This window comes from Phoxinus phoxinus (genome assembly GCF_949152265.1).
Source record: "Phoxinus phoxinus genome assembly, chromosome: 23".
In the NCBI taxonomy this organism is placed as follows: Eukaryota; Metazoa; Chordata; class Actinopteri; order Cypriniformes; family Leuciscidae; genus Phoxinus; species Phoxinus phoxinus.
This window is the reverse complement of record NC_136898.1, coordinates 20301386-20327512: the sequence shown is the minus strand read 5'-3', so window position 1 is coordinate 20327512 and position 26127 is coordinate 20301386. Positions and strand designations below refer to the sequence as shown.

The window sequence follows — 26127 nt, the reverse complement described above, 5'->3', positions numbered from 1 at the left end:
TCAAAACTGTTTCGACTGACTAGATCTCACAAATGTTATTCAGATGAAATGACAAAATTAAAAATCATCTTGCTTAAAATATTGTGCTTTAGTATATTGTATTAAATTTAAATATTTGTACATGTGTGATTCAGATTCTATATAGGGATGTATGACAATCTAGCTCATCATAGCTTTACATTTGTATTGATTTAAATGCACAAATCTTGAAATTGTCCCCATTTTTTAATTCATAGATAAATGACCTCATCTGCATGGTTTTCATTTCAGAAACCCCATCACATTTGATGACATCATACACTTGAATAGATACGTTATGAATCTGAATTATTAATATGAATTGCATAATGTTTAATATGGAAATAAGTAATTAGTTAATTTAAATGTCTCATGTGTGGTCATTGTGAGAGTTGCATATCTGGTGGCTTTACTCATAACTCCACAAACTTATGTTAGTAATAATTTAATTTGGATTTGATATGTCAGTAAAAGAGACCTTCCTCTTCTTGTGTGTATCTCGTGTTTATAAGAATTAAAACGGATTCTTACTGGACTGATTGTGGTGTCTGATAACTGTGTCATACATATGTGAGTGTTGTAATTGATCAGGTGGTGTGTTGGAGTTAGTGCGGATTACACAGCAAGTAAATATTCATGCATGTTAGTTTCCACTTCAGTTTATCTTATTGATGAGAATTGTTTTTGTAATGAGAATGTAAAAAAAAAAAAAAAAATTATGTAATGCATGATGACATAAGCTGTTTCCCCCCCAATTGTTATAAATTTGTTGATGTTTTGAAAATGTACGAAACAATGTTTTTTGAATTCCTAAATGAGTCCAGGAAACAATTAATAATGGCAAAAATTAAATTCTTAATAACTTTTTTCAAACCTTTGTGAAGGAGAGGCTCGTGAAGAACAGACGCGAGGCGGCAGGAGACACGTGTTCAGAGGTTTATACTGAAATTCATGGAAGTATACAACGCATCCTACACTATTACCATGTCCACACGCATGTAATGCTGGGTAAAAGGTACATTTGGCATGTAATGATGAGACAGCAGTTTGAAATTTAAGACAAAAGCAAAACATGAGTAATAATCTGTAGCACAGTACAATTAGGCAACATTAGTACAGTTACCAAATAGTTGAAATATAAAATTAATCCCAAAAAAAAAAAAAAATCATATGCATTTTTATTTACAACCCAGTGCCTTTTAGAACGGCTTATTTGTCTTAAGAAGCCTCAAGGACCTTCTTTAACAACGACAATAACTCGAGCAAGCTTGATATCAATATAAATATGACTGTAAGGTGCAAAGACCTTCCCCTCACACACACACACACACACACACACACACACACAGGTTCCGTTACCTCCAGATGTGCTTTCCGAGCAGGGCGTGTGCTCACTGCATAAGTGCTTCCTGTTAGCCATGATCAACAGCGACCTTTAACCTTTCAGATACACAAGCAGCCCTTCATATTCACAATGCCTGTATCCCATCATATACTAATATCAGAAGGGCGCCAGCTAGTGGTTTGAGGAGGAATCTAATTAAACGTTCACTGTACAGTGTGCTACCTGTCTACTTCCTGTTTTTAGTCTTCCTCAGGGAACCACAATATTGGCCAACACACACACGCACGCACGCACGCATACACTGTACAATAAAAGCGGACCTCAGTCGTACACATGCACACCATCGACACGTCTCCTGTCACAATAACGGAAGTCGCGCTAGTTTTCCGGCCGCACACGTACCTTACGTTGACTCGGACTGTGTTTGTGCAAGTAGTCTTGAGTAGGTCAGTAGATAGAAATGTTAACATCCCCCAGAAGACCGTTCAGTCAGCTATACGCCCCAGTCCTTTAACATCAGTAGTAGAAACACTAGCGTTTAAGTCTTGTTTTTCAGTAAGTAAGTACTTGTGTTTCAAATGGGGTCGCTTGTACCCTAGAAGTAAAGTTTTTACAAAAGGAAGAGAAAAAAAAAGGAGAGAGAGAAGTCATGTTGTTCGCACTGTTCCGGCTGCGGGGGAGATGATGAGGATGATGAAGATGAAGTCTGGTCCTGTTAGACGCTCTCTTTGCCTTGAGCTCCCGTCACAGTCTTGATGGAGGTCAGCGTCCGGTTGAACCACGTCTTTTTGGCCGCTTGGACTTCGTTTAGAGCCAGACCCAGATGATGCTCCAGATCCTGAAGACGACATTAAGCTCACGCTTTATTCAAAGTGACTTCAGGCGAACAGCCGCCAATCTGAATGGCAATAACGGTCATATGAATTATTACTAATATAAGTATTATTATTATCGTATCTGCCTTTAAATCACATGATTTGAACAGAAGTGTGATTTAAAGGACGCATCACTGATGGATGTGTATCTAGGACATGTCCTAAAGCCAGCAGACACTAGTGTGTGTGAGTGTGCACCTGTATCTTGCACTCGGCCTCCACCAGCTGTAGTTTGGTCTGTGCGAGCTCCAGCTCCATCTCTCTCAGCTGGTTCTTCAGCGCCTCCTTCTCCTCGTCCAGGTCCTCCTCGCTGCCTTCTTTACGAGCGCTGAGAGCCTTCAGACGGCCCTCCTTACTGAAGAGAATACTGCACTTCTCACAGCCCTCCACCTTCATCTGCACACACACACACACACACACACACACACACGTTAAACCTCACAAGCAAAGAGATCAGGACAATCAGCAAAGCAATAATGAGGCGCAGGTCGTACATTATCTTGCTTATTAGACCGCTATCTACCATGTTGAAATGAGTTTTAAAGGATGGGAGTGTATAACACTTGTTGTCTGATTAGGGGGATATAATTGATATATTGTTACTCATTGATCTGGAATACTTGATTCTGATTGGTCGATCGCAGTATTCTGTGGTAAAATATTACTGAATAATGATGATAAACGGTATATATTATTGTCTTAGACCACTGATTTACAACATCATTTGCAAGTCTCTCACATAATTGCTAAATCAATATTACCTAAATAATAATAAATGTATATATTTATATAGCTATGAAACATGGTAAAGTACAATGAGCCAAAAACACTTTCTGCAATCATCTCTATATACTTTTTTTAAGGCGAGATACGCCGGGTGAATGGGGGAAAGTTGATTCATTCCATTAGGAATCACAAACATTTTTTTTTTTTTTTTTGTATTACAAGTTTTCTGAAATGTTACGTTTAAATATGCAAATAAGGCATTATGTAATTAAATATGCACAAATGTGCATACATTTTAAGAACTGTAACCTGAACACTGGATAAAGCCAGATTCTAAATTCTTGTTCCTTGTTTTTACAGATAGGATTTTGAATTCATTCTTTTTATCATTCCACAAAATTATATTTAAAATGACAAATATTTTTTTTTATAAATCCCCACGTTTTTAAGGAATAAAATGTCATCTCAGATCCAGCGAATGACATGAACAAACCCTTTCAGAATACAGATAGGAATAAAAGAATAAACTACATTTTTGTGTGCATTAGAAGAAAAAAAAACTAATTTTGTGTGAAAATAGCTTTAAAGATTTGTCTTGTAATTAAAATCTACAGATGCAAATAGATAAAGTGCAATCAAGGTGTATAGTGATGTTTTCTTTCAGTAGTCTAAAACAACATCGGCCAAATAGCCCAACATCTCAAAATTAACGAGGGAATAAAAAAAATAAAAAAATATTATACACAATGTGTGATGCCGCAGTGAGTGCTAAATTCTAGATTAAATATTTAGTATTAGTATTAATAAACACATTCCTGTATCAAGCTATGGACTTCTGTCTGTCTGTGTGTCTGTGTGTCTGTCTGTCTGTGTGTCTGTCTGTGTGTCTGTCTGTGTGTCTGTCTGTGTGTCTGTCTGTCTGTGTGTCTGTCTGTCTGTGTGTCTGTCTGTCTGTGTGTCTGTCTGTGTGTCTGTCTGTCTGTGTGTCTGTCTGTCTGTGTGTCTGTCTGTGTGTCTGTCTGTCTGTGTGTGTGTCTGTCTGTCTGTCTGTCTGTCTGTCTGTCTGTCTGTCTGTCTGTCTGTCTGCGTGTCTGTCTGTCTGTGTGTCTGTCTGTCTGTGTGTCTGTCTGTGTGTGTATGTGTGTGTGTGTGTGTGGTCACCCACCCGGATCTTCTCGATCTCTCCTCTGTTGGCCGTCTGCTGTTTCTCCAGTCGCTCGCTGAGCTGAGAACAGATCTGAGACACAAACACACAGAGGTCAAGGGTCAGTACCGCTCTGCCTCACACCAATGCACAACACACACAAGCTTTCTCGATGCGGTCGCTCAGCATGGCTTCAGTGGGTGAAGACCCTCATTAAACATGCGTTCCTCATCAGAGAGAATGTAGCTTCACATGAATAATGAATGAATGAGCAGGGACGACGCAGACCCAGAATATTACTGTTGAGGAAATCTGTTTTACATCTGAGCCATGACACCGTGTTAAAGGCCAAAGTATAATTCAGTTTTGACGCCAAAACTTACCGTATCTTTACGCCTTTCAAAGTGTACTCCATTTAATATCACGAACGACACCGCAAGAGTCATTCTTAACCCGTGTCTGAGCCATTTCTCTCCAGAAGTGACAAAAACGTCTTTGCACTTGTTTAAACTCGGGTTGGATGCATCTCACACAAGCAGACATCAGTTGTTTGTTGTTCTGTTTCTTTTTTTAGACGGTGAAACAACAGCCTGGGTCAGTGTTGCCACCTTGTGGACAAACTAATTAGTGCAAGGAAACTCAAGGCGCGTGTGCTAGCGGAGTGTAAAGACGACTGGAAAAACCTGCGGAAGTGTGTGCGTTCTGTGCTAAGCCACAGTGAAACTAGACTGAGAATACGTGCTTCTCAAATGTCTTTCCTAGTCCAGTCCTTTGGAGGCCAGAGCATTAAACGGTCAGTTAAAGGTCACACAAATGTTATAGAAGGGATTGTTATCGAACAGAGACTTTTACTTAAAGACAAGACATATTTTGTGATGCACAAGCAAAGTCAGATGTGAATCAATTATTACTTTGTGCAGTTGTGCAGACGTCTGAAATGAACAAAAAAAACATTTCACAGAATTATAATTTTGTTCTAGCTTTGTTTTTCCTCACGGCAGAAGTGTTAAACCTGTCCTCCTCGCACTAATGAGCGAATGTGTGTGTCCAGCATGATGCCTGCAGGCCTTTGACGCTCGTTGTGTGTTGTCTGCCTCATACAGGCAGTAAGAGCGTGAGTGTGAGTGTGTGTGTGTGTGTGTGTGTGTGTGTGTGTGTGAGTGTGTGTGTGTGTGTGTGTGAGAGAGAGAGCTAGTTCAGCTCAGAGGACACCATTATCATGCTCCACCATGAATCATGCTGTCAGCGGCCCCATTAAAATGAGCTCTGCAGGGACGGCAGCTCAACTATTTTTACAGAGATGCTCTCACACAGCCTCTCCTCCACACTCAGACATCAGATCAGCTCTTATCCGTACACAAGCATGTTCAACTGCTCCAGTTTGGACTTACATGTTTACAGGAGCATATTGAGCCCTTTGGTCTATATACTGTGCTCTATTAACAGCATGTTTGGTTTATTTCTGTGGGGAAATGTAAATGTGAGACTTGAAAATGGTTGGTTTAATGGTTGGTACACGTGCACAGGCTTACAAAACTTGTTCTGCACTTTTCTCTTCATCATTTCCTGCCGCCTTTCTACTCACTTGTCAATAAATGTGTCAAAAAAGGCCAAAACTACAATAAAACGCAGCTGAGACCAAACACAACGTTTGGACGTTGTAAGGATGAATATATGTGTTTGGGCAAAGCCATTTGAAAGTTAGTTACCATTATTGACAGTTCAATATTTTATAATCATCAATATCAATATCTTTTGTCCATTAGGGAACATTGCAACCAATGTAATCACAGTTGTTGTGATATCGCCTCACTTCCTGTTTGGTGTCTTTGCCAGCTAGGTTTTTATGTAGAGAAGTGTCAAGTTTGGTCTGAGCCAGTTTTGGTATTAAAAAAAAACATTTGAAGGAGAAGTAGCAGCACAAATTTGAAAAGTGAATCAATTTAAAAATGTGAAAAGTTGTACAGATTCACAGTTTCTATGAAACGCATGCGGTGTAGATGCATGACTACATATTCCAAACTTGTTTCTAGGCCAATTAAAAGCTTGATTTAACTTTAGTAGCAACATATTCTTCTGTATTGCGATGTAGGTCAGAGTGAAATGGATTATCGAAAATAAAAAAATGTAGGGTGGGACTTGGTTTATCCATCGACTAATGCATCCGCATACGTCACAAAGATCCAAGGCTTTTGTTCCCGGCCGGCACATTGTTAGCGCTGGCTCACACTGGCCCGACAGCGGAAAAGCAGCTATTGATACCACACTGGCCAGCTGGGATACTGAAACCCACCCTCATCAGTGAGCCAAACTTTTAACTACCCGCTTCAAAGCATTGCCATAGACTCCCAGCCAGGAGCAGCAGAAGAAGAGAAAGATGAAGACCCAACACGTAAAACCGGCAGTGCCTGGGACCTTAAAAACAGCAGCGGCGAGTCTGCTCCCGACTAATGCGCTCTTTTCCTTGAGGATGAGTTAAGTCATGATGCATGAAACAAAAGGAAAAGGTAAAGAGCCCATTAATAACGGTATGGGGATAACAAGGACATAGTGATATGCACAAGACAGTCTTGGGAATAAAAGTCTTGGGTTTGATTTCCAGGGAATGCATGGACTAATACAATGTATACCTTGAAATCGCTGCAAGTCAAACACATAAAACTAAAGTAAAAAATAAATTAGGCAAACATTTGGCGGGGCAAGAGAAAACCCTACTGTAAAACTGATGCGCATTTACAGAGAGTCTCAGTTAAGTGTTTTGTGAAGGTAATTTAACAGGGCGATGGGGTGTTTTAAGATGAGATATGACAGAGACTGGGACATTCAAACTGATTTAGGGTTTAATGCAGCAAATGGAGGGATATTGGACTTCATTATAGTGATAGAAGGCCATTAGAGTCAGAGCACTCTCTAATAGAAACTGCAGACCGTGTGTGTGTGTGTGTGTGTGTGTGTCTTCACCTGTTTGTATTCTCCAATGATGGAGCCATTCTTCTTGATCTCAGACTCAGATTTATCCAGTTCTCTCCGGCACATCTCCTTCAGCTGAAAACACAGACGTAGATGCAAGTTAAACACTCTTTTTCGCTTAAGAAGTAATCCGTCATTTCACAACAATACTATATTTGACCCAAGTGTCCCCTCTGGGAGACATATCTCTATCTAAGGACAACTGTGTCCACAGGCTGTAAGACTCGTCTCAGAGGCACCAGAGCAATCTACTCCAGCACACATCCAGCAGACCGTGAGTCTGTCCTCTCCAGGGATATTCCCTGATAACACCATCCAACATATAGACACAAATAAAACATATGAATGTAATCGCATTATGGGCTTATTGGGAAATACACTGCCAAACAAAAGACACACGTAATTTATGTTTCTTGTGCCAATGTAAGAATATATAGCTATATAACTTTATTGGATAATTAAAAAAATTTATATAACAATAATATATATATATATATATATATATATATATATATATATATATATATATATATATATATATATATATATATATATTTTCAATTCAATTAAATAATCCAATAAAGCTTAATCAGGGATTTTACGTGGTTTATAAATTAAATTTTCGTTGAGAAGGCACCACACAAATGTTTCATGGTAAAAGGGACTTCTCTGATTGGTGGAAATCACTTGAGGATTATGGGTAGTGTGGTCCTTCACTGGGAATTTGGCAATTCAACAATGTTTAACCCGCTGGGGTCGGCAAACGCGCCGGTGCGCTTGGCTCGTTTTTTTTTTTACATAGGTGCAATCATTGACATTAGCTATTTCTGAAGCATTATGGGTAATTTTACTTCTTACAATAAAATATTTTACATATATTTTGCATTCAGGTGGTGTGAGAAAATATATTTTATTTATTATATTTATTATAATTAATATGTATTACATTAGATTGGAGTGTATAGTGAAGAAAAAGAAACCAAGAATAGTTCAACACTTCTGAACACCTTCAATATGCAGAACCGGACACATTTTCAGACAGGAATTTTGTTCCAGGATCAACTAAATATGTTGACCCAGGAACGCATCTAACTCGGCAAAATCAGGACGTGCCCTTTAATACTGTTTTGTTTTTTTGACCAGTAGTACAGAAAGGTTTTGGATGGTAGTGGAGGTGTCCGACCTGTGCAGACTCTTCCTCCAATCGCCTCTTCTCATCTTCAGAGTCCACCAGTTTCTGCTTAGTGATGAGAAGCTCTTTGTTGAGCGCGTCAGCTTTCTCCTCAGCCTGAAGGAGAAAGGACAGTGTGTGTTAACATATGGACCTGCAATGAGAACAAACTTTTAAAATGCCCTCAAAAGTGTAAAACTGCCTGAAAGACTTACGTTGTCCAGGTCTTTCCTCAGGGCGATCTTACTGCTGACCAGCTCGTGAGCCAAATCGTCATTTTCCTGTTCCAAGCGCATGTTAGCGTCCTGTAGCCGCCGGTTTTCTCTCTACAGAGCAGACACAGAGCGTGAGCGTGTGTGTGACTCAGTCACTGTCTTGTGACAGTCACTATAATGGTTAACTGTGCTGGGAATACGAGGAACCTTGGAGAAGAAACCCGATTAAAAATTGACCAGTTAGAGGGAAATATGTCAGAAAGCAATTAACACATTGACTGGACTTTCAGTCCTCCGGCTATTGTACGAAGAGCCTGTTAAATAGCGAGTGTGTGTTTGTATTGTGCATGTGTATGTGTGTTAATGACATACTGTAACAGTCCCAAACCTGTTAACATTATATAACCGTTTCCTTGATCTCACAAAAGCGTTGGTTATAATACACAGAAATATTTATAAGCTTATGTATTTAAGTGGAGCATATTTAGGCAATACAACATAGAGTGTGCAATTTTCAGTGCAAGAGTGGATTGACATGTAAATTAGTTAACTTTATATTATTAATACAAGAGGGATACATTTATAAATATGTTAAGTTTTCGACATTCATATTGTAGGCATTTAAAAACTAAAAAAAAAAGGCATTTAAAAAGCTCAAAGTCCACTCCAAAGGGAGACATTTCATTGAACAGAATCCACTTTCCAAGAACTACAACGAGCCGTTTGGACAACAACACGATACCGAGGCCTGGATGAGCTGCCGCTGTGTCAAAGAGACGCTGTTTTTCCCACAACTCACTTGTTTGAACTTCCTAAGGCTGACGAACTTAGAATGGGTCACATGTATTTTTTAACCCCTTATATTGGCATCGGCCCGGAGGCCATTGCATATTTAAAACAGTAATATCCTATACTAAACCTAAACTAATCTTTCTTGACAAACTATATATCATTTGAAAGCTTACAATCTCTAGTTTACATATTTGTTGACTTGAATTATAAATTAAGGAGCCGTAATTGACCAATTTGCAACGTGTTCAGACCTTTATTTTGAAATAGTGATGAACATGAAAAATCATGAGAGAATGGTAGAAACCTCAGTTTGTTTTCATGCCAAGAGTTCAAAAGATAGCATCCATTCAATTCTTTTAGAAAAAAAGGTCTGAAAATGTTTTGAATATAAAGAAAAAAAACAATAGATTCACCATTTGTGATGTGGCAGCGAGCTATAATGCACATACGTGTTCTTTTTGTGTTTCTTAGAGGTTGAATGTGTTTCAAAATCTGCCAAACTTCCAATACTACTTCTGAATAGGATGTCTACTTCATAAATTGTATGAAAATTGTAAAAATAATGGTTCAGATCACTCAAACAACATGAAAATTGAGGCGCCCTTATTTGGGCAAATGTCCACTAGTGGAAAAGTGTGGTACTGCGCCCAAACAAAATCTCACTGAAAGCTTATTTTTTGAGATATCAACCTAACATTTGAAACACAACAACTTGTTCAGATTTTTGGCTTAGATTTTTTTTGCATTTTTAGAGTCCACCAGGTTTTGAAAATATATATTTTATATAAAATATGAATAATTAAACTTTTAACAATGTACATTTTCATAAACTTAAACTTCTATAACTGTTTTTCTGTTTAACTTTCTTCATTTATTTCACTTCTACAAAAATCCGGCAAATGTCGTCTTTAAAACAAGACCAATCTTACATCTATATTCCAAAGCATTCTTGAATTACAACCATTTAAGTTAGGAATGTGCATTTTCATGTCTATTAAAAAAGGGGGGGTGCCGCATAATCCCAATGTTTATCTGTGCGCTGCACATTTTACGAAGAACGGCTTCCAGAACCACGACGCAGGCTACACATAAAAGCTTCTCCTGAAACGGAGCAGTTTCCACTTTGTCGGGACCATCTGTTGTTGGATCACAACTTGTAAGTATGTCTTAGTATTTGTAGTTGCGTTTTCTATGAACAGTTCTGATTAGAAGTGTAACGTGTTGAACTAGCGCAAGATCTGGGCAACTCTAGCAAACTATCATGATGCTCTAATTGTGATATTTAGGAGCCAATATTTTGTTGTAGAGAATTCAAACTGAATTTGTACTGTGTGTGTGTGTGTGTGTGTGTGTGTGTGTGTGTGTGTGTGTGTGTGTGTGTGTGTGTGTGTGTGTGTGTGTGTGTGTGTGTGTGTGTGTGTGTGTGTGGACATTCGAGCATGACTGACAGTTCCTTAATGATCAGAGTAATTCCTCGTGAGCTGGGCTCAGGCTAACAGTTGACTGGCAGGCCGCCGTTATCAGGAATCCATCTGGCCATTTTTTCATCATCTCTGAGCCCAGCGGTATCCGCGTCTCACATCGCTGCTCATTATAAGCATAAAGCACATATGCTAATGGCACAATATACAGGGTGGAAATGAAGGAGAATGAGTTTGAGCTCAGCGCTGAAGAGAAACTAGTTCTGATCGTGGGGGAAAACGAAATCTAACGGCTAGATTAAACGCATATGAGCAAACGCACGCGCAGGCTAAAGAGCCGTGTAAATATTCATGTGCACATAGTCATGAATGCAGAAGTGTAAATCCGACAGAGACGCATCATGCGGACAGACCCAGAATAAATCTACCTCATATCTCTCGATGGGCGCCTCCTGCTGTTCCTGTTGCTCTCGAATGGTGTGGTATTCCTTCTCATACTTCTTCAGCTTCTTCTGACTGATCTGTGACATACAAAAACAAAGACACAGAAGAGGGTATTGACGTGATAAAGTGTAAAAGTGTAACCCAGGGACACAGGGCATAGTTTAACAAGTCCACACAGATCAAATGGCGATACGCCAAAACACGATAAGAGCTAGGGGCCGATGACACGACCAAAACCGGTATAGCAATTTTATTTCACGACTTATATATGTCATGATATAGCCATTTTTGTTGCAAACAAGGTTACGATGCATACATTTAGATTACCGTACATTGAAATTTCACAATTCTTAATAATTTTGATACCAAAGCAAAAACTAATACTAGTCTAATAATTATTACTCTAGTAGTAATTACTGGTCTAGAACTCTTCTAATAACCAATTTTGATACCAAAGCAAAACTAACACTAGTTTATTAAATCTGTGTACAATATAAAGCAATATCTCTTCAGAAGACTTGGATTAAATTGCATGATTTATATGGATTACTTTTGTTTTTATGAATGTTTTGGATGTGTGAAAGTTTTGTTGAGTAGACTTTCAATAGATGGACAATATATTACAAATAAAATAAATATGGATAACATTTTAAATATCTTAATTTCTGCTCAAATACGACATGAGCTAGGGGTCAGCGATATGACCACAATCCTGATACAAGCTATTTTTTATTTCATAAAAACATTTCTCAATATACCGGTAGTTTTTTTTTGGGTGGAAATAAGGATTTTTTTTCATGCCATACTTGTAGCGGAAATTTAAATCTTGCAATTCTCAATGCCACTTTTGATTCCAAAAACTGATAGTCCAATTAATAAATGCAAACTTAATAGCAAAACCCGCCAAGTGGATCTTTTTATTGTGAGATTACAACCCCTGCACACACAGGCAATACAAAATGGATTCATTTTAGTAGAAAAACTCCACATAGCACCTTTAAGAAAAACTCTAATTATTGTTTTGAATGGAGTGCAGAAGTAAATTACTTGTTATTTTGTTTAGTTATGTATTCAGAATCGTGGGAGAAGTGTGATCTCTATTTTTAACAAAAAATATGTATTCTCAATTTATCCAGAATCATGCAGCTCTACTAGAGAAACTGAATATAAATGTATGAGTCTGTATGAAGTATATATACAATGATTCTTATTAAAGCTACAAAAGTAGTTCAGTCAAGAGTCTTTATTTGTTAATATGAAGAACACCAACATCCGCAGGTATATGAAGCTGCGGTCACTTTAAGACCTAATGCATAGATACAATATATTTACACTAATCCAATTTTTCACCGACTATTGCGTTAATTTAGGATAACCAACTGCGTTTACGTGAACACTGGCAAAGATGGAAATTTTGAATTAAGTTCTCTTTCACTTCTTATTGCACTTAAACAGTTTAAAATCAATTGAAAGTTTAAATTGGAAAGGTTTAAAGATGAATTAAAAGGATAAACTTTTGTGAAAATGCAGTGATAAAACCGTGATAGAGACAATAATCTAACATCTCTACCGGTTAACAAATTTGCACCAGTTTATCAGGTCTACTGGTACATCGCACAAGCCTAACAAGATCTTAAACTCTTAAAATTCAATCGTATTGGCTGACTTCTACGCAATTTTACTCCATCAGGGTCACTTCACATGTCTTCATTTCAGTTCTTGGTAATTATCTGCTCCAAAGTGGACCAGACTTGACGTCGATAGTCAAGAATCAACTAGCATGAAGTTTCATGACTTTAAAACTGTGAGAGGATCGGACTTGCCGTCAACAAAAATAAAAACTTGCTCTGAACAAGCTAATTTATCCAAGTGCGACAAGACTAAGCATTAAAACAGGACACACTGGACACAAACACACACAAGCCGTGCCACATTTATCCACCTGCAGCGCAACACTACCTCATTTCCATCGAATGACCCCATTTCTGAGAGACGGAGTGTGTTTTGTGTGCACAGCATCAGCAGAAGAGCGTGGAGCCGGTGTGAGAGCCGCAGGTACGTGCAGGTTTGTAAATGAGCTCGATTTAGCACTGCGCCGCATCTGACTAGCTCTAGGACACAGAACCGGCTCTGTTCCATATTTAATCCGTAATGCTTCCACAGATGAAATGAGATCCATATAAAAGCCCTCAATGTCAAGAGTAGTTCATCAGTCAGCGTGTTTTCAGCGACACCCCAGGGAACAATCAGGCCGGGATGCAGTGAAATGCAGTGTCGTAGTGTGTGTGTGAAAGCTCTTTTGATCGCGACTGGTGTTAACCTGAGGAAGGGGCCGTGGGCTTCTGGTTTTCTAGCGCTGGGCCCCTCGTGTTGAAAGAGCACACAAACACACCCAAACTCAGCAGTGAAAGTGAGCTTTCAGTGTTGTGGTGGGATGGCGTGACTGAGGGGGAAAGGAATAAAGGTTAGCTTGTATTTAGAGGAAAAGGAGCAAGGCCCAAAAGAAACTCGATCGGTCATGTTTTGACGGCAATGAGGAACTGATACAGGGATCACAGGCAGACCGATACAGCGGCGTTCAAGTCTCAGAACGCTTGTTCAACCAAAAATTCAACTTTGGTATTCACGTTTAGCTTGTTTACCATATTTGATGTGCTCTATGTATGTCGCGGATCAATGTTTATATGTGAATAAAAGGTTAAATCTGTTTATCCTACAAAGTGATTAAACGGCTCCATTCATATGGATTATTTTTATGATGTCTTTATGTACTTTTTAATGTGTTGATGTGAAAGTTGTGGTTGCGTGGACTTTTAATGGATGGAGAAAAAAGATATAAATATTAAAAATAGGGTTCAGAGGATGAACGAAATTCTTATTGATTTGGAACAACATTAGGATGAGTAAAGGCAAGTATTTGTTTACCTTTCCTTTTTTTGGTGATAATATATTTGTTAGAAAGTATATTTGAAAGAAGTATATATATATATTTTTTTAAATACAGTAGAAGTATAAATAACATGAGGAGAGATGCTATAATACAATAAAAACAAGAACCAAGAATTTTTTTCATCATGGGTCTCTTTTTTTACCCCTGCAGTGTCCTCTACTGGTCAGTCCAGAGAATTACACCACCACTCTTACTGCCCCATAAAACAGCACGAAAAAGCGGTGTGAATTGCGTTGAGTGGTCTATTCACAGCAAGAACTAAATGAAAAGCACATGTACACTAGTAAAACAGACGGTGCAGGAGTTTTTTCAGGAGTCCTGTCAAATATCATACTATCGTAATCACTGCATTTGCCATTTTTGGGACACTGATGAAGAGAAAAATGCCATTTTTACACTACATACTTCATAAAAACAGCATTTTCTTCAAATTCTCTGTCATTAAATTCCATGATCATCACATGAAATACTTAGTGAAAGAACTACATGTAAAGCCTGACCATGGGCCGGTTACCTTCATACTGCACGCTAGCTCCATGAGCTTCTTGGCGTTCTCCTCAGAGCGATAGCGCTTGGGCACTGGCACTCGAAAGAACTTCAGCGCGCCCTCAAAGTCCGCCTGTATCAGGTCATCTTTAGACGTCTGTGGACAGACAGAGAGCCTTTCAGAATCAGACAGTAAAGCTCATGTTAATGCTGCTCATTTTCTGCTGTCGAGGTGTGATGGTGTTCACTGGTAGATTGTCTCTCTTCCTATAGGGTTGGATGACAGCACTAAGAAACATCTGATCACAATGTAGTGTAGCTTCTAAATATTAGGTGTGCCAATTACATCTAACATTCTTTGAATAGCTGTGACCATGGTGATGAAGCTTTGAGGGTTCAGAAAACAGCACAGGTTTTCAGTGTTTTCTTGGTGAAAAAAATCTGGATGAAAAATGAAAAGTTGCAACTGATTCTGCAAGCATGTCCTTACCTTCAATAACGCAAGAGCCACATTGAAAATGACACTGATGCCCTGAAAGGAAAGAATACAAGATTAAGAGGGGGAAATGGGTCATTCCTATTGTGATCAAGTACATTTTCATGCCCACTTCATGTTTTATTATATTAGATCAAATATTTTCAAAGAAAATCATATTAGTTGAAATTAAATAATTTTGTCTTGATTATATGTTGCAGTATTGTCATGTTCTCAGATTATCTTCTGACAAACTAACAATTTATTAAATATTTCAGGCATTTCTTTATTTTTCGGGTATTTGTATCCTTTCTCCTAAGGAAAAGTTACAAGCTAAACTTTTGTTGTCTTGTAATTGTTGTTTTATCTGGTAATTATTTATAGGACTATTCTTTTGTCCTCCATATTTACATCACGTTATAATAGTTTTAGTGACAGATTTTGGTGAGACAACATCAGCACAAACATCAGTAAGAATTAGCATTGGTTTGATGGATTCTGTGATGTTTTTTTTGTGATCTTCATTTGTGATCTTCATTACTCTAAAACATTGTAAAAATATGTTTATGTTACATAAAATTACAGAAATCAGTATGATAATATCAAAAGATGGTTAAAGTTAGAGTCCATGACATGGTAAATAACAGTATATAACTCCAAATAAACAGCTAAACTGGGTAAAGAGAGCAGGAAAGGTAACAAATGAGGTAAAGCAGGTAAGAGTGAAATATTACCTCACACAGCAGAAGGTCTATGATGTGAAACACCATGTAAAGAGGGAATTTGGCTGTGAAGAGTGTGAGGAACCACTGGGAGGCGTACATGTGTGCTTCCAAACCCAGGTTCAGGAAGTGTGCGTACAGGTCTGGAATGCATTCCTACAACACAGAGAGGCAGAAGTCACTTATAGTACCGGTCGCTGATTGGTCAATGCAACGTTCCAGTCATTCAATGTATGATGATTTCCACAAAAATATTTCTGTCATGACAACCATGTGAGTGTTTAGCATGGTAATAGGTATGACAATGTTGATATGTTTGGTGTTGGCTTTGCTGCTGCTGATGATCAAGTACGCCACTTGCTAGAGCCAACACACACACACACACACACACACACACACGCTGCTGTGAGCAAGACTGCTGCTGTACAATAGCGTACATGAATTACCAGTAGCAGATCTATACAGGTGGAGCTGGGGAAGGGGGAGGGTTTCTGAAAGCACGCTGCAAACTGCTAAAGCAAATGCGGACCAAGTTGAGCTGCTCATTGGCTACTGAGACAGCGGGAACCAATCAGATGTGCCCTATAGAGACTGATGTGATTGCAAGCAATTGAGTTAAGGACCTATCAGCCATCTAGAGTTTCATGACAGAACTTTGTATTAATTAGCACAACTGTTTTTAACATTGATAATGATAATAAATGTTTCTTGAGCATCAAATCTACATACTTATGTATGATATTGTTACATATTATGACACTGAAGACGGGAGTAATGATGCTGAAAATTCAGCTTTGATCACAGGAATAAATTACAGCTTAAAATATATTCAAGTAGAAAACAGTTATTTGAAATTGCAATAATATTTCAAAATCATAATGTTTTTTTTGCTGTATTTTTTATAAAATAAATGCCTCGGTGAGCAGAAGAATAAGAAATCTTCACAGCTCCAAACTTTTGAATTACAGTACAAAGTATATGACGAAATAGACGTAAGCATTAATATCTTAATATCTCGTGTAGTTGTACTTCTGAGGAGACTTTATCTTACTTTAAAGATGACAAAATATTCTTCTTTTTTATGTAGTGTATTAGTCTTAGTGGATACGTCAGAGACTATTTCAATAGGAAGAATAGCACATTTTGATATTTAAACCGCTTATTTAAAATGTGATCTTATTTTGTCCTTCCTTTAGCAAATTCTGCCATTATTTGTAACCGAACATATCAACTTGTATGCAGTTTCTAACACAAACCTGCATGAGTCTCTCCAGCTGGAAGAACTTGCAGTGCAGGTCTTCAAAGTTCTGCTTGAAGAGCTCCCTGAGGCCGTACTCAAACATGATCTTGACCAGCACGCTGAACGCCTGCTCCTCTGGCATCTGCACACAAAGGAGACCGCAAACTATCAATGATCACAGAGCTCAATATTAAAAACAAATCCCACGACAGGGAATCTCCACTAGATGGCACCACCTCTCATCTCAAAGGAGGATGCCACATGCATTAGTTCAAACCAAGGAGTGTACTTGACTAAATCTAATACTTATAAATACACTATAAAGTGCAAATACACAAATATGCCATTATATTAATAATAATAATAATTCATTACATTTATAATGTGTATTACATAAATGTTATAGATGTTTTGATTTAAGAGTCTGTGACACTCACGTGTAGTAGCAGCACAGCGGCAAGGAAGGACTGTCCTTGACAGTAACCGATTTCTTCATCATATACAGAGTATGCCTGCAGGATGGAAGATACAGAATGTTACACTGGAATTATGGGTGATGATAATGCTATAAATAGCTTGGTAGCAATTTAGATGAAAATAACTGGTTATTATAATTGGATAAAAAAGTTCACCCAAGATTTGAGCATTTTCATCAATTACTCACACTCATGTCGTCACACACCCGTAAGACTTTCATTCATCTTCGAAACACAAATGAAGATATTTTAAATGAAAATCTGAGTGATTTCTGTCCCTCCATTGACAGCTGCACAACACACGTTGTCGCTTCAAAATTTTTATAAAAAGCAAGAGTCAAGCAAGCATGACTGAGCTTCCGTTAACCATCTGATGTGTCCTTTGATGAATGTTTATATGTGAATATAATATATATATATAATCATATAAAGCGGTCGTGCCTCTTCATAGAATTCGGATGAAACCACTCAATGGATTAGTTTTACGATCTCTTTATGAACTTTTTGAAGCGTCAAAGTGGTAGTTGCGTGGACTGTCAATGGTGCGACAGAAATTTCTCAGATTTCATTTGTTTTCCAAAGATGAATGAAAGTCATACAGGTTTGGAACGACATGAGGAGTAAATGATGGCAGAATTAAATTTTTGGGTGAACTATCCCTTTAAATCTAATTTCAGCTTTCGCGTATTCAAACTTTGCATTTTGTGATTATGTGAGTGATTTGCGAGTATAAGACGTGAGAATTTAAGTTGTTTAGCATCAGCGACACCAAACCTAGAGCAACAAGTCTTCACGTGGCACGTTTGAAAATGCAGAAGTGCAAATGAGATTTGAGAGCTCGACGGAATTGACCTACATACCTCTGAGAACTGCGAACATGTCTGCTAATATTGTGACAATCATAAACTGCAGCGCTAATAAACTTTTGGGAACTGTGGATTGAGAGCACTGAATCAAACTGTGTAGTCAATATGATAAATCTATGGTGCTCTATGAATGATGCCGGTCACAGTCGGAGAGAGGGCTGGTGAATTATTAAGAGATGGAAACCTAACCATCAATCTCCTCATTCCCCTCATCATTTGTGGCTTTCATATCAAAACCACTGACCTCATTATTTTAGGGAGAAAATCAGAGCTTTTGTGTTTTGCGTTTGTTAAACGGGTGATTTGGGTTACTGAACGTCCACCACCACAATCACATAATAAATGTCACATTCAGCTGTGCCCTTCTGTCAGTATCAGCTCCCTTTATTTGAATGAGAGCTGTCAGTTCATTTAATTTCCAATCCATACATCCATAAATCCAGCGATATCTATATCAATCTTGCTATATATCTATTTATACATCCATCACTATATACACCCAACCATCTATACATCTATTTATCTATCCATGCAATCATCTATACACCCACCTATACATATATATCCATCCATCCATTTTATATCTCCATCCAAACATCTATACATTCATCTTTATCCATCCATCTATATATCCATCCATCCAACCATTTATATCTCCATCCAAAGATCTATATATTCATCTTTATCCATCCATCCATTAATCCATCCATCCATCCATCCATCCATCCATCCATTAATCAATCCATCCATCCATCCACCCACCCACCCATCCATCCATCCATCCATCCATCCACCCATCCACCCATCCATCCATCCATCCATCCATCCATTAATCAATCAATCCATCCATCCATCCATCCACCCATCCATCCATCCATCCATCCATTAATCAATCAATCCATCCATCCATCCACCCACCCACCCATCCATCCATCCATCCATCCATCCATCCATCCATCCATCCATTAATCAATCAATCCATCCATCCATCCACCCATCCATCCATCCATCCATTAATCAATCCATCCATCCATCCACCCATCCATCCATCCATCCACCCATCCACCCATCCATCCATCCATCACTATTTATTAATGCATCCTGCTATATACCCATCCATTTATCCATCCATCTAGTGTTTTTATACATGTAACATTTCCTATGAGCCCTAAAAACTGGAAGAAAGTGCAAATTGAACTTTTCTTAAATGGTAGGAAATTGATTTGCAGAGCTGGAGATGATAAATGAACAGGAGCAGAACAAAAGTGCAGAATCTGAGCAGACAAATCGAAAGCAAATGTCAGACAGGTTCCTCACCTTGCAGATCTTATAGAGAGAGTCCTGCCCATCACCGCCGGTGTCTTTGAAGTAGTCGTGTGCAGGAAACGTGCGGTTAATGTCACGGGTGATGGCACTGTCCTGTGGAGATTCCTAGTAAAAGACAAGCGAGAGAAACAGAAATGTTATCATGAGGCATCGCTAATATCCAATGCGTAACATCCAATATCCAATGCGTAATAGACAATATATTACAATTTAAAGACAAAGTGTGTGATTTCTGTGCCACTGTCTATCATAAACAAAACGGAAGTGTAAAAATAATGACTCCCTCCATCTGTCTTTGTTTGAACGAACAGATCATCCCATCCCCAAACATTCTCTGAAACGTCTTTGTTTGGAGACGGCTTATGGTAGAGAAATGAACATTCAATTCACGGGCAACAGCCCTGGTGGACATTCCTGCAGTCAGCATGCCAATCGCACGCCCCCTCAAAACTTGCGACATCTGTGGCATTGTGCTGTGTGATAAAACTGCACAGTTTACAGTGGCCTTTTATTGTGGCCAGCCTAAGGCACACCTGTGCAATAATCATGCCGTCTAATCAGCATCTTGATATGCCACACCTGTGAGGCGGACGGATTATCTCGGCAAAGGAGAAGTGCTCACTAACACAGATTTAGACAGATTTGTGAACAATATTTGAGAGAAATAGGCCTTTTGTGTACATAGAAAAAGTCTTACATCTTTCAGCTCATGAAAAATGGGGGCAAAAACAAAAGTGTTGCGAGTAAACAAACAAAAAGTAATTTTGTTCAGTGTATATATATATATATATAAATACATACACAGATTTACATTTTTGCACTCTTTTAGACTATTTAATGATGTAGAAGTGTGTTTTGTATGTAAAGAGGGAGTGGAATTATTCATCAAATTTTTTTCAGTTTATTCAGTTCAGTGCAGTTTTTATTATTTTCAAAAACAGCATTAAAACAAATAAATATTGGCTCTATACATCAGTTACATAAACACAAATAATTGGTATTGGTAAACAAAAACAAAAAAATCAATATCGGTTGATCTCTAGTTGTATGGCATCACTGTAAAACTTTTTTGAAGCCTCAGTTTTTAAGAACGTATTGCCTCAAGACCAGTCGACTGGAACAGGGTGTTCTTATTCCCAAAGAGCAATGTGGACAAATCGAGGGGGAAATTTATGTGTGTGTGCTCGAGAGCGTGTCCTTCAGCATTACAGACACAGAGTATGTTGAACATCCCAGAAGCTCAGCCTGTGTGTATGTTCGAGTGTCAGAGGCTGCAAGATATGAGATATGGTCACATGTACGCTAGCCAAACACTGGAGGCCATCTAGCAAAGACCAAAGATCCTAGAGATTTCTCAGTTTGCACAACTCAGATGTCTTCAGTCAAAGTACAGCTCTCAGCAGTTCAACTATTACATTATGCTCCCTAAAAAAAGCATGTGACGGTACAATTTCCAGCTAAATCATATTGCTGCGCTGCTCTACCTAAATATAGGCTTCTATGAGCCTCAGAGATACTGATCACAGTTCTTAATAACTGAAGAGACCGCAATGGAAACTCAGGCCTGGTTAAAGACAGATTGGTTGCTAGTCTATCTAGTGTACCAGCATAACTTTACTGGGGAAGTCGGCTAAAAATGATGACATTTCTGCATCTCTCATACCTCCACATATTCAAACCAAGACTTGACAAATTTGAGATTGAGGATGTGAGAGGCGTCTTTGTGCGCGCGTTTCGGCTCTGTCAGTCAGCGCGAGTAAGATCGTTTTGTTTACATCGGCGTGATTTTGAAAATCACACATCATTGGTTCAGACTCATGTCATCGAGAATTCGCTAGGGAATATTCCCAAAGTTGAAATACAGCGCTTTAAAACGATACCAAACGTGTGCTGAGGGGAAGCGAGCAGAGATAAACTGCATTTTTCATGGTCAAAGGAAAAGAAAACACACAAATAAAGATACTTTTAGATGTTCAATCGCAATTTGGAGCACTGGGATCGCTAGACGAGGGCTTAAAGTTTTTATATAACCCTCAAAATAGACCACATTTTTTATTTTTCACTTGTTTTGCCTGTAGCTCAAAATTAGCCTGTGCATGGGTCACATTATAGAGACATGGAGACTCATCCTCAGGAGGAGATGTTTCTTTACCTCACTCCACTGGAGTTCACTGTGTTCCAATTTCAATTTATCCAATTAATTTAGGATTGTACCGCAATTTCCTGTGGATTTGAATTATCTGAAATGGTCCTGGAAAGGATGATGAATCACAGAAGAGGGCAAATGTTCAAATTTTATTAAGCTTTACGTATGTAGGTGTAACCAATGTTTGGTTGGTTCGTTTTGACAGTCAGCCTATGCTGTAACTTGGCCACTATGCAGGGAATAAGCATGTTTCTACACCAGCCCCTAAAACCTACTGGTCAGAAATCAGGAACTGCTAACATTTCTAGTCATATAAATGTCCTCACCAACGTTTTCAGAACAACAGCAATTCAGTCTAGATAGACTGTTGCAAAATACTAGATCACATTCAACCAGATCGCTCTCATAATAAACAAACCATGAGCGCCTGGGGCCGCAGACTGTTGACGGACAACCATTCCTATTTCTGTCGCACTTTCGTTTTCCCATCCATCTATTATTGTACCCGGTAGATCAAAGCCTGCTCGTGTTGGCACAAATATGCTGAATTAAATCACTTTGGATGTTAAATGTTGCTCCCAAATCTAAGAGTAAGTGTGGTAAACAAAGGCTGTGTTGTGTTATGTTTATTCCTGGCCCGCAGCAGTCAGTTATGTTGCTGTTCAACTGCAACTCTTGGACTAGATGATTAATTAGCCTTTAAAAAAGCCTTCAGTGGAGTTGCGGATATTTGGGTTAACAGCAAATCAATTCAATTTGGAATTCACAATCTTTTTTTAAATCAAAGGATTTGTTTTTTACTAATTCAGAATGACTCAATTTGATTAACGATGATTCTGTTCAGTGTTTTTTTTTTTGGATTCTTTGAATACTTTCCTTAATGTTTCTTAAACAATTAAAAGAAAGACAGGCAAACTACTAAAAGAAAACACACTTTCTGAATGAACATACTGTACAGGCTACATGTAATACAATACACATACTTGTACATATCCTACTTAAATCTGAATTCATTCAAGTTTTAGCATTTCAAATAAAATATTGGTTAACAAACACTTTAACAATTTAAGTCATATTTTAACTTCAATTTATTTGTATAATGATTCTTACAATACTAATTGTAACAAAAAAGCAGAAAAATAGAAGACAAAAAATGTCAGAAAAATGTAAACTACAGAAAACGGTGCCATAGGGAGCTGTGAAATGTGTCTCCTAAAGCATAAAATTCAGAAAAATGTAAACTACAGAAAACTTCAGCATAGGGAGCTGTGAAATGTGTCTCCTAAAGCATAAAATTCAGAAAAATGAAGAAACTACAAACAAAAATCTAGATAAATTAGTCCACCTTACTAATGGACTAGTCAACTGATGTGGCCCATCCTTGTTGGGAAAAGATACTTTTTAAAAGTAAAAGTTGAGCTGTTAGTCAATAAACGGGAAGACAAAGTAACTTGAGCTACTTATTTGAAAAAAGTAACTCAGATTTGAAAGAGTAACTCCGATATTTCGTTGTAAATGTAAAAGTATTGTGTTACTTTACTAGTTACTTGAAAAAAGTAAAATCTAAAAGTAATCTAATTACTTTACCCCAACACTCCTTACAGTATCAAATACACAAAAATAGCTACAGAGTTATTTCTGTCCCAAAACTCAATCTAGATTATACATCATCTATTTATAGGTGCTCTCTCTTTCAAACACACACACACACCCAATGGCAGTTACGGAAGCTTGAGGGAAAAATGCATTTTAAAAGTGCAAAATATTACATCATGCCCATGGCTGTCAGTTATTATATACTTGCACAGTACAGCAAAGACAGTGCACTAAACTCCTACATCAATTCCGGGAAGAGTGAAGTCCTACTTCCTTAATGTGCTCCTAGTGTCACCCCATAATGCTCATGTCGGATTCCTGTATCCCTGCTATTTCCATGCAAGTCCTCATTTGACTTGCAACCGCCTTGGGCAATGTTAAAGACCCTTTACGTGAGAAGGGAAGTCACATGATAGAATCATACTAACTATCTATCATAATTAAAATGATTATTAAATGTGCTCATTAATATCAGAGATGCGAGAGAAGTAGAGTAATGGCTCATTACTGCACGTCTAACACACACACACACACACACACACTTGCCTGAGCATGGGCAAAATCTACGACTAGAAATCTCTACTCTCACGGTTCTGCAGATCACAATTTTACTATAAAATACAGTAACCACGATCACAGTTTGAATGTCTGACTACATGAACGCCAGAACACGTTCATCCTGGTAGAAATGGGGAGTCTCCTCAGGACGCAGGAGAAGAAAGTTCAACACACAATTCAGCAATTATTTCTTTCTTTTTTTAATCAAACAAATGTGTGTATTTGACCCTTGTGCATCCTTATGGACATTTTTGTCTTTTTCAGTTTTGTTTTTATGATAATTTTGCCTGTGTTAATGCCAATTGCATAAATGTTAGTACAAGTGTGTATTTTTATTGGACTTTTACTATTTAGCCTCCATTTTCTTTAATAAATCTATTTTACACTAGTAGGTACACAAAAGAGTTACACTTAACATTGGTCTCCTCCAGTTTTCCCAGCTCTCTTTGGTTGTGCACGTATGGACGGTGGGGTTCAGACTGAATTCAGGACACCATGTTTTATTCATCTGCTTCATTCGCTTGGAAGCGCCCACACACTTGTGCTAACAGTGGATTCCTGCCTTAGTAAGCATACCCCCTTTTCAAAGATTAATTGCCCTCTCTTTCTATAATTGATGCTATGTTTATGTGGAAGAGAGGAGCCACTAAATAATGCATCCGCAGCCAGCAGCTCGGCTGCTACGCAAACTCAGGCAGAGGCTAACTGACCCACTGCTCAAACAAGCTAGTAAGATGAGAAGAGAATGGAAAAGGGTCTAAGAAGAAACTAGTATAGGGTTATGGTGAATCCTGTGGACTAGAAGAAGCTAAAAATAGCTCAGTCCGAGATCAGAGCAGAGTCAGACCAGCCTGACTGGACCTCACTTGATCTAGCATGTCTCTGAGGAAGATCAGAATGGGTTCAGAATATAGTTTAGTCTCAGATTAGAGAAATCTACTATTGGGGGGTACTTGAAAGGGTACAAAGCAAATAAGAAGGTCCAAAAAAAAAAAAAAAAGGTGATATATATATATATATTTTTACTGCTTTAAAATGTGCCAAGGAATGTAATTTCAAATGGTTTGATATCATTTTCAAAAAAAAAAAAGTGGTGGAACTATCCAGAATTTGTAATATATATTTTAAGGTAAAATTAGATGTTTTTTTTACAAATATCATCAATTATTAATTTATAAATATTTAATTAATAAAAGAAATTGCAGGACGTACCACATGAAATTTTACAGCCTCACTAAACTTGCTTTGTTATACAAATTTCAAAAAATCTAATATTTCAAGAGACACGATCTTCTCAGAGATGCTGCACAGTGGGCATTTGTGGTTAAAAAGTATATAATTGATTTTTTTTTTTGTGTGAAAATAACCGATTGTTTAGCTGGATAAGACCCTTATTTCTCGACTGGGATCATGTAGAGACTGAAGCTGCATTGAGACGGACATATGAACCTTCTTTTGAACATTGGAATATTTGGTTGCCATTGAAGTCCATTAAATGGAGAAAAATCCTGGAATGTTTTCCTCAAAAACCTTTAATTCTTTTCGACTGAAGAAAAAGACATGGATATCTTGAATGACATGGGGTGAGTCAATTATCAGGATTTTTTTTTTTTTAAAAGTGAACTAATCCTTTAAGAATATACATTTTTGGAATTTGTGAATCGGCATATATGTGAATCACATTTTTTTCCCACCCCCAGCATCCTGTATGATTCTGCATGTTGATTTGGCAGACAAAAGGGTTTTCAATGTTTATAAAAGTTTAACTGCTGTTTCATCCAAATAAATAGTAATAAAAGATTAAACCAAAGTTTTTTTTTAGTTTTTTTTTGTAAATGTATCCTTTTAATTAGCTTCTTTTTTTTTTTCTCAACGACAAAATTCATGAAAATTTTGATACTGCACTCTAAATATAATCATATATATATAAATAATAATAATAAATAAAAAATATAAATAAAAAGATTATACATGACAAACATTATATAAAACTGTATTCAAGTCATTGTGTGTATTAATTGCATTATTAATGCAATTAATATTGCAATTCATATGAAAGAATGAATGAATAAACAAACGATACGAGGATATTCTGAGCAGAACCCAAGCATTAGGTCTTAAGAGGTCCAAATTTCTTCCAAGAGGAGTTCAAGAAAAGAAAGAAT

At 37.8% G+C, this 26127-nt stretch overlaps 1 protein-coding gene across 4 annotated transcripts in view; it reads right to left on the bottom strand.

Annotated features, from left to right (window-relative positions):
- Positions 1–939: 939 nt before the first annotated feature.
- The window catches only part of rabgap1 (RAB GTPase activating protein 1), an 89803-nt gene continuing 64615 nt past the window's right edge, over positions 940–26127 (bottom strand). For all 4 annotated transcript variants that reach the window (XM_079599339.1, XM_079599336.1, XM_079599338.1 and 1 more), the window contains 13 exons: positions 19654–19767; positions 17432–17506; positions 17011–17136; positions 15767–15910; positions 15048–15089; positions 14586–14714; positions 11106–11198; positions 8465–8575; positions 8262–8366; positions 7070–7153; positions 4130–4201; positions 2437–2634; positions 940–2201 (listed from right to left, as the gene is read on the bottom strand). In XM_079599339.1, coding sequence (XP_079455465.1) covers positions 2079–2201; positions 2437–2634; positions 4130–4201; positions 7070–7153; positions 8262–8366; positions 8465–8575; positions 11106–11198; positions 14586–14714; positions 15048–15089; positions 15767–15910; positions 17011–17136; positions 17432–17506; positions 19654–19767 — 1416 coding nt within the window. In that variant the 3' untranslated portion in view covers positions 940–2078. The remainder of the gene's footprint in view (positions 2202–2436; positions 2635–4129; positions 4202–7069; positions 7154–8261; positions 8367–8464; positions 8576–11105; positions 11199–14585; positions 14715–15047; positions 15090–15766; positions 15911–17010; positions 17137–17431; positions 17507–19653; positions 19768–26127) is intronic.